The sequence below is a fragment of the Lissotriton vulgaris genome, chromosome 2_2, assembly GCF_964263255.1.
Source record: "Lissotriton vulgaris chromosome 2_2, aLisVul1.2, whole genome shotgun sequence".
NCBI lineage: Eukaryota > Metazoa > Chordata > Amphibia > Caudata > Salamandridae > Lissotriton > Lissotriton vulgaris.
In genome coordinates, this window is record NC_141688.1 from 23,541,212 (window position 1) to 23,554,394 (window position 13,183).

A 13,183-nucleotide genomic window follows, 5' to 3' on the forward strand; every position below is an offset into this window, starting at 1 on the left:
GATCAATCATGAATATCCGACTTGCTGAGGTAGGGGAAAAGCCTTGAACACCACCATTATGGACCTACATGCCAAGCTTGCAGAAGAAATCATTTTTCTACAAAATGTGTCAGTGAGCTTAGATTCCCTTCTTGGACGAATGTCAGGGAAAGAATTATGATTGACCTTGCTTGTGGAAGCCTGTACAATGAGGCTCTCAAGGCAAAGGATGCTTGCTATATAAAGTCTGAGTTGCTGGGCGTAGTTCTAGGTTGTTAAGCTACTGGCGGAAAGGGCTCAAATGCCATTAGCCCTAGCTGGAGAATATTACAGAACCTACAAGGTGATAGAATGCTTGAATTAATCTCAACCACTGGCAATGGTTCAGGCCACATCCCAATCCATCTTTTTTTGCCAACCATGCCACCTAGGTTTGGACCAAGCTATATGCAAATCCGTCTTGACTATGCTCTTCATGGGACACTCCAGCAATAACTACCATGCCAGGCCCTCCATGAACCAGAAGCAACCTAGGACTGGTTTCGCTGTAGTTATGGCTCTTCAGCCAGGTACAACTTTGTTCCAGTGGCACAGTGAGCCCAGGATCAACATCTGGGCAAACCTGGTGCACATAGGACAGCAAATGAAAAAACAACAAGGTGATGGATGGAATGCTTAAATTAATCTCAGCAACCGGCAATCACTTGGGCTACATCCCAATCCATCATTCTTTTGCCCTCCATTGAGAATATGTCAGAACATTTGTTTTTGTCTCAATGAAGGGCAATTGAAAATCCAGCACCGCAGTAGCCTCTGAATCACCACTGCAATAGAGGCACTTTCTTCTGTCGAGTGCCACTTCAGTAGAGCGGTCTAGCCCACTGGCATTTTGCAAATCCAGGTATAGTGCATAATCAGTATAGTGAAGAGTAGCCAACTCCCCTCCTCCTCTTCATCTTTGTCCTTGGAGAACCTATGTGTTTCATGCATAGGGTAACAATCAGTGCCAAAAAAAGTATGGAGCTTAAGCAGATGTTCGTTTCTTGGTAAGGGTGTCTGATTGGAGTAAGGCACTATAACAACTAGTTCAGCTTTTGAGATTCATTGTGAAAGAACGTCTTTCGCTGCAAGTTGTCTTTTGCAGTAGGTCCTCTACAAAAGGGCATGAACGTTCAGTTAAATGACTGCTCACTTGTTTGAGGCTCACTGGTTGTGAAATGCAATGTATAGTTGTAGTGCTGATTAGTCTAGGTCAGGCCAAAGACTGTTCTGACATGGGCTTTAGCAATGGACCTTCTACTGGTGATGATAGGGATGGTATTGGCGTCAGTGCAACGTGAACTAGCATGGATCTTGGAACCAGTGTGGAAGTGTGTACTGGAGTCAGTACAGGTCCAATAACAGATTCCAAGGGGACTGTTGCAGTCAGGGAGCGGGGGAATCACAGGCAGCAATCAAACTGGATGGGAGGCCCATGCAGCCCTATGGTACACCAGAGGGATTCGAATCGCACCAAAGATTTGCAACATGGTCTCCTTAATGGCAACTGTTTGCTGAAGGATTGCTATCTGCTCTGAGGTAAACAACGGCCTGCAGAACTCTGAATGCACCAGGACCAACTGCTGTTGAATAGGGGAATTCAAAGGAGTGCGATGTTCATCCAGACACCCTTGCACCTTCTCTTTGCAGTGGCAGGATGTGGTCGAGAACAAGAAGGAAGTGGATCATTTGCAGGAACAGCCTTGTGACCAGGACTGAGACTGGGCTCACGACTTTGGGCATGAGCAAGACTTCTGCTTTGACTGCAACCTTTTCGGTGATTAAGACCTTCGCCTCCCGGTTGCAGATCACCTTCGGCTACAGGAGGTACAGTTGCTGCAAAAATTAGTTATGACAGGATCGCAGGCAGCCAAGAAACACAAGGTCCAGGCCTGATGTGTTCTTTTTACATTCTTGGCATAGTTTGAAACCAAAGGGTTTGAAAGGGATATTGTTGCCAAGCACACTGTAGTTTTGGAAACCATCAGAATGACAAGATGGCCATTCTATGCAGGTTCCCCATGTGAATTCCAAGGTGGTGCAGAGCCAACACAGAGCTTCGAGACACCATGGCATGCTGTAGCACTGTTTAAGTTATCCGTGTCCAGACTGGGGATATTCAAAAGGTGAAAAATCTACTCTTATAAGTGTCCATTAGAACTGTCTTTTAACACATGGTGGAAAGGGCCGTGTTTTAATCATAAAATTGATATGGTCAATAGCTCACCTGTACACTTTTCCACACTCGCCTCATAAGCTAACTGAAAATGCAGAGGTGGCCTAAGACACACCAGGTCTTGTCCCGAATCACTGGATTAGTGCTATATTTCACTATTACTAATTTACCATTCTATACAGCACCTTTGCACTTTTATATTTCCTAACACAATGATTCTCGTCCTTAATTTTTGATATTTCCTTTTTGAAATCAATTTATCGTAAGTATTAATCGCTCTAGAAGAACCTTTTCTTTTTCTTTCTAATATCTTTTCTATTCCCTTCGCTCCAAAAATATTTTTATTTCTGAATAACTATTTTTATAGTTGCTATCTATACAGTTTTTAAATATGCTCAACAACACAAAAGTAACATAAAAGTATACAATAAGACTTTTTATGGTGTTTCAGCACAAGGAGATACTTAACCAAGTAGAGGATGCACTCAGCATTTTACTACTCCGAAGCCATTTGCACTTCAACTACGACCTACCATGGTAAGGAAACAATCTGTGAAGTGCGCAAATACAAACTGTTTTGTCTGCCTTGTGCTTACCAGCGTACTACAGAAATCTGCTGCTTTCAAGGTACCTTAGCTACCCCAAAAACTTACATTGGCTTTCGGTGTATTTATTTTTTTATGTGTGCACATGCACTGTAGAAGACTAGCAGGGGCCAACAGTCACACTAATAGTGATTCAGCAGAAAGGAGCATGCCATGATGGAACAGAGCCAGACAGGCCTTGAGGGAAGAAGATCTGTGTACAAAGAAATGAGACAGTAGCATAGGACGTGAGTGGGCGGAAGGCCACAGCTATTTATTTATTTATTTATTTATAGCATTTATACAGCGCTGTGTAACCCTACGGGCATCCTGGCGCTTAGGTACGTAGCTGAAGCCGGGAAGAGATTTATTGCGGAGGGTTTTGGGAGGGTTTTTTTGAAAAAGCCAAGTTTTCACCTTTTTCCGAAAGGTTAGAAGATCATTAGTTATCCTGATGTCAAAAGGGAGGTTATTCCAAAGGTGGGCTGCAGCAATGCTGAAAGCTCGTCCTCCACAGGTGGCTTTCTTGATCCTGGGGATGCTGATGAAATTCATGGATGAGGATCGAAGAGACCGGCTGGGCTCATACCACTTGAATTTGTGCTGGAGTGGTCGGGGGCCTAGCCCGTGAACTGCCCTGAAAACAATACATAAGGATTTGAAGCAAATCCTTTGGTGTATGGGCAGCCAGTGTAGGTCAGCCAGGGCAAGAGTGGTAGAGGATCTACGCTCACGGGAGAGTGCCAGTTTGGCTGCTGCTGCCTGGACACTCTGGAGTCTGGAGATGAGATAGGCAGGGGATTCCAGCAGAAGGGCATTGCAGTAGTCCAGGCGGCTCAGGATAGTGCTCCTGACTATGTCGGCTCTGGTCTGTGGGGGCAGGAGAGGTAGCAGTCTTCGAAGTCCTCTTAGTAGGGCGAAACAGCAGCTAACCTGCTTGTTGACGTTAGTCTCTAGGCTTAGTTTGTTGTTAATAGGGACTCCAAGATTTTTTACAGAGCTCACTGGGGTGGGCGAGTCCCCTAGCGACTGAGGCCGGAAGTCTGTCGGAAGACTTTTGGGGATTTTTCCTACTGTGCAATGTAGTATTTCAGTTTTCTCACTGTTGAATTTTAGTGAGTTCTGACTGAGCCAGAGAGACATGTCCAGCATACAGGTGTGAAAAGTTTCCATTGAGCTTGCTCTATTTCCGTCCAGCGAGATTATCAGCTGGGTATCGTCTGCATAGTTTGTCACGCTGATGCCATGGCTTATGATAATCCGCATCAGGGGTTGCATGTAAATATTAAAGAGTATAGGGCTGATGGCAGACCCCTGTGGGACTCCATGCGGGACTTTCGTGAACTCGGATTGGTAGGGAGGGATAGATACTGCCTGCCACCTGTCCGTCAAGTAAGAACGGAACCAGTCGAGCGCGACCCCTCTGACTCCGATGTTCCTTAATCTTTCTATCAGGATGCCGTGGTTCACCGTATCGAACGCGGCGGACAGGTCAAGCAGAATCAGCGTTGCTGATTCTCCCCTGTCCGCCCTCATTCGCAGGTCATCCATAACTGTCAGCAGGGCTGACTCCGTTCCATGAACTGGTCTGAAGCCAAACTGCTCCTCTTCCAGGATGTTGTTGGTTTCAAGGAAGAGGGCTAGAGCTCTACTGACACATCTCGCTATGATTTTTATAGGATATGGTAATAGGGATATGGGTCGGTAATTCTTGTGGCAGCTTGGGTGCAGGTTGGGTTTTTTTAGTAGCGGGGTGACGATCGCTAGTTTCCAGTCTTTGGGAACGGAGCCTGTATGCAGAGATTGAATACATAGTTGGTGCAGGGCTGGTAAAACATCGTCCTCGAATTTCTTGGCTATCCTATGGGGAAGAGGGTCTAGAGGAGAGCCTGAGGACGTATGGAGGGCTGTTGTGATAAATTCCTGTTTCGAAGGAGCCATAAAGTTTTCCAGGGTGGCATTTGGGAGCGGGTGCGTGTCAGGATCCGCCTTTCCGTCTTTATTTGTTAGGATGCTGGTGTCATGTAGTGGGGAGATAGGATTACTATTCATTCCCTCTACAATTTTGCTAATTTTATCTTGAAAGAACACTGCAAGGTCGTTGCATAGTTCGTGTGAGGCTTTGATTTGGCTATTAGCACAAGCGGGGTGGGAGAGCTCTTTGATGAGCCTAAAGGTATCCCGGGATTTATTAGAACTTTTAAGGATTACCTCAGCAAAGTAGTTGGATTTGGCTGTGATTATTTCCTTCTTGTATTGTGAGATAGTAAGCCTCCATTGTACTTTCTCCTGGTCTGAGTAGTTTTTCCTCCAGAGCTTCTCCGCCTTTTTGCAGGTGTTTTTTAGTTCTCCAAGTTTCTCAGTGTACCAGGGGGCGGAGGGTTTTCCCCTTTTTGTGATTGTTTTCAGCGGGATGACGGCGTCGAGTGTTTTTGTGGTTTCGTGGAGAAAGGAAAGATAATTTGCGGTGACATCATTTTCTAATTTGAACGAGGCTCCAACCTGGTGTAGGTCGAGCTTTCCCTCCTCTTTCCTCTTCAACAAGTTCTTCCAGTCACGACCTACGAAGGTTTTGACTTGTGAACTCGTGGCTCCTGTGTGGGACGGGAAATGGGATTTGAACCTGATGAGGTAGTGGTCTGACCAAGCTACTGGAAGGATAGTGTCTAGGGTCAGTAGGTCTTCTGCCCCAAAGATAAGATCTAATGTGTTTCCTAGTCTGTGTGTGGAGGTGTTTATTCACTGTTTCAGCCCTAGGATGAGGCAGGATTGAGTAATATTGTGCAGAGCTGCACATAGTTGGTCATTGTCCCATATGTTGAAATCGCCCAGTATCAGCAGCCTGTTGTGGGAGATTGACAGATTATTTATGACCGTAATTAGTTCCTGCTGTTGTGAGGCTTTGAAATGTCCCGGGGACCTGTAACATACAAGGGCCGTGAGACAGTGTTCAGGAGCATATTTTATGGAAATCCCAAGGATTTCTACACCGGAGATGGTGTCAATGTCCAGGGTAGTGATGTTGAGTTGTTCCCTAAAAATGATCCCCAGGCCTCCTCCTCGACCTGAGGGTCTGGGTTTCTGAATAATCTTAAACCCGTCTGGACAAGCTATGCCTAGCTCTGATTCTGTTCCTTCAGCCATCCATGTCTCGGTCAGGAACAGGCTATCGAGTTTATTAGTCTCAATCATTAGCTGTATTTCAGTAGCGTGTTTCGGAAGGGAACGGACATTTAACAGTCCGTTGATTAGTTCCCCTTTGGTGCTGCGTTTAGCTCCTACTTGGGCTGAAGGGGAGTGGTTCATGATGTTGCCAGGGCTAGGGTACGGCATCAGGATTGATTTGGGGGGGAGGGGGTTGATGTGAGGGAGTCGAGCTTGGCAGTGAGAGCAAGCTTTGTCGCCCTGGTGTGCTGCGTGAGGGAGTAGGCGTGGGCATTCAGTTTTGGTTAGTGGTTAGTACACCTTAAAGTAGGCTAGCACATTCCGAGCAGTCCCTACCTACGTTCACTACAGCCAGGCTACTTTGTGTCTACCAAGCATAAGGGAACACTCCAACCAGAGAGCTCGCATGCTGGCACTTAAATGGGGCTTCACATATACAACATCACTAAACATTCATACGGTATTCATATGTGTTTCACTGTGGACAACTGGTATGCCGTTGTTCCTATTTAATATAATCTAAAGTACCTTCATCTACAGTGTTATCGAAGGTAAAGTAATCCTGTTAATTCAATACGGACAGTGCCTTCCAATAAAACAGCACTCCTATGCATAATCTGCAGTGTCTTTACATCTTGAACTGGTCACCCAGTGTAGGCAAGCACCTGCTAAGTCTTTTGGCCAGATCCCAATGCAAGCTTCTGATTCCCTTCTGCTCTACGGATGGGCCCAACAATGAAATGGCCTGTCCACTCCAGTTCACCTTCCGACAGTGCACAGGGTAGCAAATGGAACACCTCCTAAGAGTGGCTGGCACTGCACGTCAAAAGTGCATGCCCTTGCTCTCTTCTGCCCAAAAATGTGAAACTAATTTAGCACAGGTTGGGCAAGAAGAGGACTGCATAGCAATCAAACAAGATTAATGAGGAAAAGCAGACAGTCTAATCGCAAACAGCACAGTTCTCCCACCAGAAGCAAACAGGAAATAGGAAAACACGAACAAACCAGGCTACACTAATTATTGCTTTTAATGTTGAGATCAACAAACATTCAACGAAAGCAGCAGCCAGATTCAGCACTTGGTAAAAGAGAGGCAGCTCTAAAAGCAGTGTTTCAATCCGCATCCTCCCCTTGCACTGGTTCTCCCGCACAGCCCCATGCAGTGGGGGTCAAGAGGCAGGCCGCTGCCCTGACTATCTAGATGTCTATATCTGGAGGTCAGACACCTTTATGCCCTTAGAAGGTGCCACTCCAAGAAGGCAGTGGAGTTGGCTGCGCTGTGTGCTGCTTGGATTGTTCAAAAGCAGAAGTGGGGGAAGCGGGACACTGGCACTTTATCTTTCTTAATAAACTCGGCTGCGTCGTGAATTATCAAATCCTGAACCTCGCTGCGACCTAAACAGCAGAATCTGCAAGGAGGAAAGCAGAATCGAAAAATTACTCAAGTCTCCATTGCAATCAATATTTCAAAGCTAAAACTCTAAGATAGCCATTAGCTTTACTACCCATTACGCTTTGGCCAGGGCCCTCTTCGTTTCACATAAAACATCTGTATTCTTTATAATTACAACAGGTTTCAATTGTGCAATAAAACTGCAGATAAACACTTCAGTGACTGGAATTAATAGTCATGTGTTCAAGGACGTGATGGTGCGGAAGGGAGAAGGTATACCAATTCTATTTCTAATAAGCACTACAAATATAAATTGCATTTCACAACCAGTGAGCCTCAAACAAGTGTGGAGTCATTTAACTGAACGTTCATGCCCTTTTGTAGAGGACCTACTGCAAAGACAACTTGCAGCGAAAGACGTTCTTTCACAATGAATCCTGGACAAACAGTGTTCATAGTTAAAGATGTTCCCAATGGATTGCTACTGTCCACAATATACTGCTACCATAGGACTTTGTCCTTGAAAAAATACTAGAAAATTGATTTGCCAAGTCTCTCACACAAGACAAAACTAGCAAACTACTGAGTTTGCCAGAAGAACCTCTGATTAAAATAGAATCTAATGTTAACAGTGGTACAATTCTTGAAGTAAAGCCCCTAGAGAGATTGGTCTGCCAGCAAAGGTGACATTTGTTACACTGATCTATGTATAACCAGGATCTCTTCTTGCGATCTATCCTCTATAACAAATAGTCCTAGCGTCGAACATTGCCAAATGGTGCCGCAAAAATTATTTTTGTGAGAAGAGGACCAGTATGTTATTTGAACCTTGCTTGAAGATTTCTCCTTGTACAAGGTATTTCACTGCATGCTCCCAGAAGGTGTACTGGTTGAAGGACTGATTATTGCATATTTGTCTCTTCTATTTGAGCGTGGAGGGAATGTGTTTGACTGACTTGTTTCTCCTTGATAAACAATGGTTTGCAGATTCCAACCATACTTGCAGATCTATTCTAAAAGTCTACCTGGATGCTTAGTCGAAATTTACACAAAGTGCCATTTTCTTCTTTAGTTTTTGTAGCTTGGCAGAGGGCCAGTTTTAATGGGAAACCATTCAAGCAATTGGTGGCCATTTGCCCTGACCGAGCGTTAGGAGAGAGAAAAGCACATTTGAAAATATCTGGCACGACTGCATTTATGTTTTAAATTATTTGAGGTACAGATTGTGAGCATTACTTAGTACAAATATCTTGTGGACTCTGTGTAATCAAACATATTTGACACCCCACACAACAATTTGTATTAAGAGTACAAAATATGTTTTTTTGAAAGAGCTACGCCAATCCCACCCAATAGGTAATTGAGCACATGCTCACCAGTTATTTCGCTCTTCCTTAGATGGTGGCTGTAGGAAGGAGGATACCTGACTATGGTTACCCCAGATTTTTTGCCTAGTGTTTAGCTGGTTTTCGCTTAGTTGGCTAATCAGGGCCCCAGGCTATCTGCTCTCTCTTTAAAATGGACTCCATGTACCCTAGGTACATCTTCAATTGGATACTGGGTCACCTTATGAGCCCCTGTACAGTGTACTATAGGTACCCAGGGCATAGGTGCATCCAAGGCCTACCAGGGGCTGCAGCATGTATTATGCCACCCCGGGTGGCCACCCAAATTGACACAACTGGCTGATCACTCAGCTGGGGCAAGGTGGTGTAATCACCTCTTGCTTAGATATAGTATACCGATATCTAACCTTATATCAGGACACATATACACCTAAAAGTCACTCCTATGGCAGGCCTTGACAATCCTGAAGGCAGAGTGCTTGGTTTTATGTGAGATGGTGCTCTACCATGAGCTGAGCCTGTCTGCAGCTTTCGGAACCATGTCCTTTAGCTGTTCTGTGATATTGCCATACCATATACTCTTAAGTGCATTATAATCCTCGCGGTTAGATGCTAACTATTGTTTGCCTTTATCGAAACATGTCGAGTAAGGTGTCATACGATTTGGAATACTACCCCATCGCCACTCCTGGCGACGGGGGTAGCGTTCCACCCTTCTAGAGGGAGAAGACATGTTGTTCTAACTATTCCCGGTTAATGTTAACCAGAGCCTCAGCATCACAAAATGGATGCTGCTGCCACAGATACAACTCTGACCTCCTGCTGCTGGGAGTCCTTCCAGCGAGGGAGGCTTGGACAATAGGTTTCCTGCCTTGGGAGGTGCTAGCACCACCCCAGACAGGATTTTGTGTATTGGGACAGGGAGGGCTCAAAGGATTGAGACATTCCTGGGGCACACAAGGTGTCCCATGCATAGTCCAGTTCAAACTGGTGCTGGGGCTTTCCTGCCCCAGCTCTGGTGCGAAACTGGACAAAGGGAAAGGGGTGTAACCGCCCCCTTCCCTGGTCCCACCCATAAGAGGGACCTAGCAGGTAATCCAGCCCCTAAGATCAGCTTATAGGTAGGAGCTGAGTCACTAGGACTTTAGATTATCCTGACTGAAACTTTGAAACAAAACTCTGGACCTTCATCACTCTACTTTGGAAGAAGATGACTGAAGAATCTCCCTTGTGGTCAAGCGGTGACCACCCTGCACAAGCAGGCACCATCCAGCGATCGACTACTTGCTTTGCCGCCGCCTCCCGCTGGAGCCAGAGCCCAGAGCCTGACAAGAACCGGATTCCCAGACATCCAACAGCCCGGTCCACAGTCCTTGCAAAGAGGAGACCCGTGGAGGCGACGTGAGACGTGGGACCAGCCATCTTGAAAAGTCTGCAACCGGCTAATTGTGCAGCCTCCGAGGTCCCCTCGAAGCTGTGCATTGGGGTTTGAGAAGCCCCAGCCCCGAGCAGCATCTGCACTAAGGTTCAGCCCTGCACACTCCGCGAGTTCTGTGTGGGGCCCTTTTGCATTTTCCTGCTCGACGCGTCTGCCCGGTCACTTGCCCGTTGGCTAGTGGCCATCTTGGCGACGATCCCGAGAAACTACATCGCTGGTGTGGTTGCTCCAGACTGGCCCTTGCTTCCCTGAATTAAAGCAGCCCCTCAGACCTTGCAGATCTGAGTAAGAAGCCTACATCGATTCCTGCGTGGGTTGCCTTTGCCAAGGCTTGTTGCCTCCAATCTTGAAGCCGACACTGCTGACAGCGAGAGCCTTCGTGGGACAGCTTGTGACTCCATCCTGGTCGTTCTCGATGACTCCTGGACCGCGTGGCTGCAGAGACAAGCTTCCCATCAGCACCTGATCGCATACCGACATCTCCTGGTTCCATCCTGGTTCCACGCTGGTCACTGGCTAGTGACCCAGACTCTGTCCCCTCTGCTTTCAGGTCCTCTACATCTTCGATCCACCCGGACTCTACTCTTCTGGCCGCCTGCAGCATCTTCACTCCAAGGCTCCATAGATCTCCACGACGAAACCAGACCCTTTTGAACCTGTGCACCCGCTTTCTGTGGGTTATGTAACACGAGTACTACGATGCTCCTGTAGAGGTTTACATCCCTAGTGTCCTAGTTTCAAGTGGCTAAGTTCTATTCCAGTCAGAAGTCTCCTAATTCTTTAACTTTATAACTTTTACGCACCCATTGACTTCAATGTGTACACTTGTGTGCTTTTAAACACTGCACACTCCTCCCGTGGGCCTCCTGCTCCCTAACTATTGTTAGCTCAGTGTAACCCCAGCGATTTCCAAGGCCTTACCATTGTTCGTGTTGTGGTACTTATACCACTTTTTTGATATATGGTTTGACGGGCCACCCGCCCTATCCTTAATTGTGCAACTTTTGTCTATTCTATTAAGTTACTTGTTTTGCACTTGTGCTTCTGTGCTCATAAAGAGTTCAGGGGTTTGTTTAGAAATAAATACAGATATATTTTCAATATATATCTTGTGTGGTGTCCTTTCATTTGGTATTAAAGGGATTTCATATGGTAAAAAGGCTGGTTTCACATGCCCTCTTGAGTTTAGCCTAAGACTGCTTTGTCCATGCTACCCCTAGGATAGCTGGTCTATAAGGTTGACTTTACAACCGTCACCATAAGGGTTGTTTGGAATGGTGCAATGTGCTCACTAGAATAGTGATCACCATATACCAGGCCAACTTCTCACAGTGGCTTCTGGGGCAATACTTTAATCGTGAATTTTGTCTTCATTTTGTCAAGTGAAAGAGCAGTTTACTACGCATTGTGACCTGTATGTTTCAAGACAATGTCCGATTAAAGATTTTGAAAACAAATCCATTTCAGAAATCAACTAACAATGGGAGAATTTGACTATGCTTATTGGATAGAAATGTGGTTACCGCCAGAAGGTATAAGATTTTGTTGGATCCAAGAAAGATGAATCTCCTGAGGTCAAAGTATCAGACCTATGGTTATCAAAGTAAGGACTCAGACAAACTCCCAAAACGGAACACTCATCGCTCCCAGAACTCCAACCGGAGTAAAGGAGGCGCGGGTCCATCGTGAGAGCAGAAGCAACTGGATCAGTATAACTCTTCCCCACGATCACACCCGGGACAGCCGATCATATTATCGATAACGGACCACAGACGGCGAACCCATGATGCCCGAAAAAGACGCAGTGGTATTGACCTCCACAGATGGAGTGGACTCCACGCTTCAGAGACGATTATATCCTTTTACTTGTAATGATTTCTATGAATGTTATCCCTCTGCTGTGCTCTGCTTGGTAATGTACGGGGCTCGAATTGTAAGCTACATTGGTATAGAGTATGCACCTCTACAAATTTCGGGTCCTGTTCTGTTCTAAGGAAGGCTCCGGAATATTCTTACAAATGTTTGATTACAATGGAAACACTGTCCCCAACGAATTTGATAACACAATCTCCACCCCCCGCCACTCCCTCGTCCCCCGGGGTGGAGTTCCGTAGAGCCATCGAGTTGCAGACCCTTCTGTGACCATGACCATGTATGATGATGGCTGCCTCCCCACAAGGGTATGCACCGTTATCTGTTCTGTACTACTGGTACAATATTGTTGGGCACAGCGTGATTCAGGCAGTGCACCAAGTTTTGTAAAGATTTTGGGGACAGGGGACTTCTGGTCAGGTGTGGTCTACCAGCTCCATGTACACAGGAGCTCCATTCTAATCACAAGGACATGCCCAGGAATGTTAATACCGTAGGGTCGTACAACCTTATCACATGGAATGTACATGGGTTGGGAGCAATCCAGAAAAGGCACCATAATCATGCATATCTCCTCAGGCGTAAGACACAGGTGGCGTTCCTCCAAGAATCTCATTTAACTGACCCTGTAGCACAAAAAATGCGCAAAAAATGGACAGGACACATTTATTCTACTAATTATTCAGCCTTTGCTAGGGATGCAACCATTTGGATACGGCATGGTGTCTCATTTCTTGAGCTGAAACGCCGGATTGATGGCCAAGGCCGATACATCCTGGTGACGGGCATGCTTGATGGCTCCCTGGTGGTCCTAAGCAGAGTTTAACTTTGACCAGGACCATTTCTTACATAGGCTAGGTACAGTATTAGCGATTTGGGATGGTATACCCTGGATACTGGGAGGGGATTGGAATGCTGTATTGAACACTGCCCTAGACAGATCACATCCGCCCTTACATTTATGGTACAAACGCTAGCAAACTGGCTGACCTATTCACTACGTGGGCGGAGGGGTGGACACTCTCTGACGCATGGCGATGCCTTTACCCTACCCACAAACAATATTCCTTTTATGATCATCTCGATGCGCTTTACGCATCCCCTGCTCCCGTGGAAGACCCCTCTATAACAGAGTTTCTACGAGATCTTCCCTTCCCGGTAGTCCTCGATGCTGTACAAAAAGACATAGAT

At 46.1% G+C, this 13,183-nt stretch overlaps 1 protein-coding gene across 9 annotated transcripts in view; it reads right to left on the reverse strand.

Moving 5' to 3' along the window:
• CSNK1G1 (casein kinase 1 gamma 1) overlaps positions 1–13,183 on the reverse strand; it is a 766,422-nt gene that overhangs the window by 104,537 nt on the left and 648,702 nt on the right. The window contains exon 12 of one of the 9 annotated variants that reach the window (XM_086959218.1): positions 6,955–7,352. The exons of the other annotated variants lie outside the window; for them this stretch is intronic. Within the exon in view, the coding sequence (XP_086815344.1) occupies positions 7,287–7,352 (66 nt within the window). The 3' untranslated portion in view covers positions 6,955–7,286. Of the gene's footprint in view, positions 1–6,954; positions 7,353–13,183 lie in introns of those variants that run through there. 9 annotated transcript variants of the gene reach the window in all.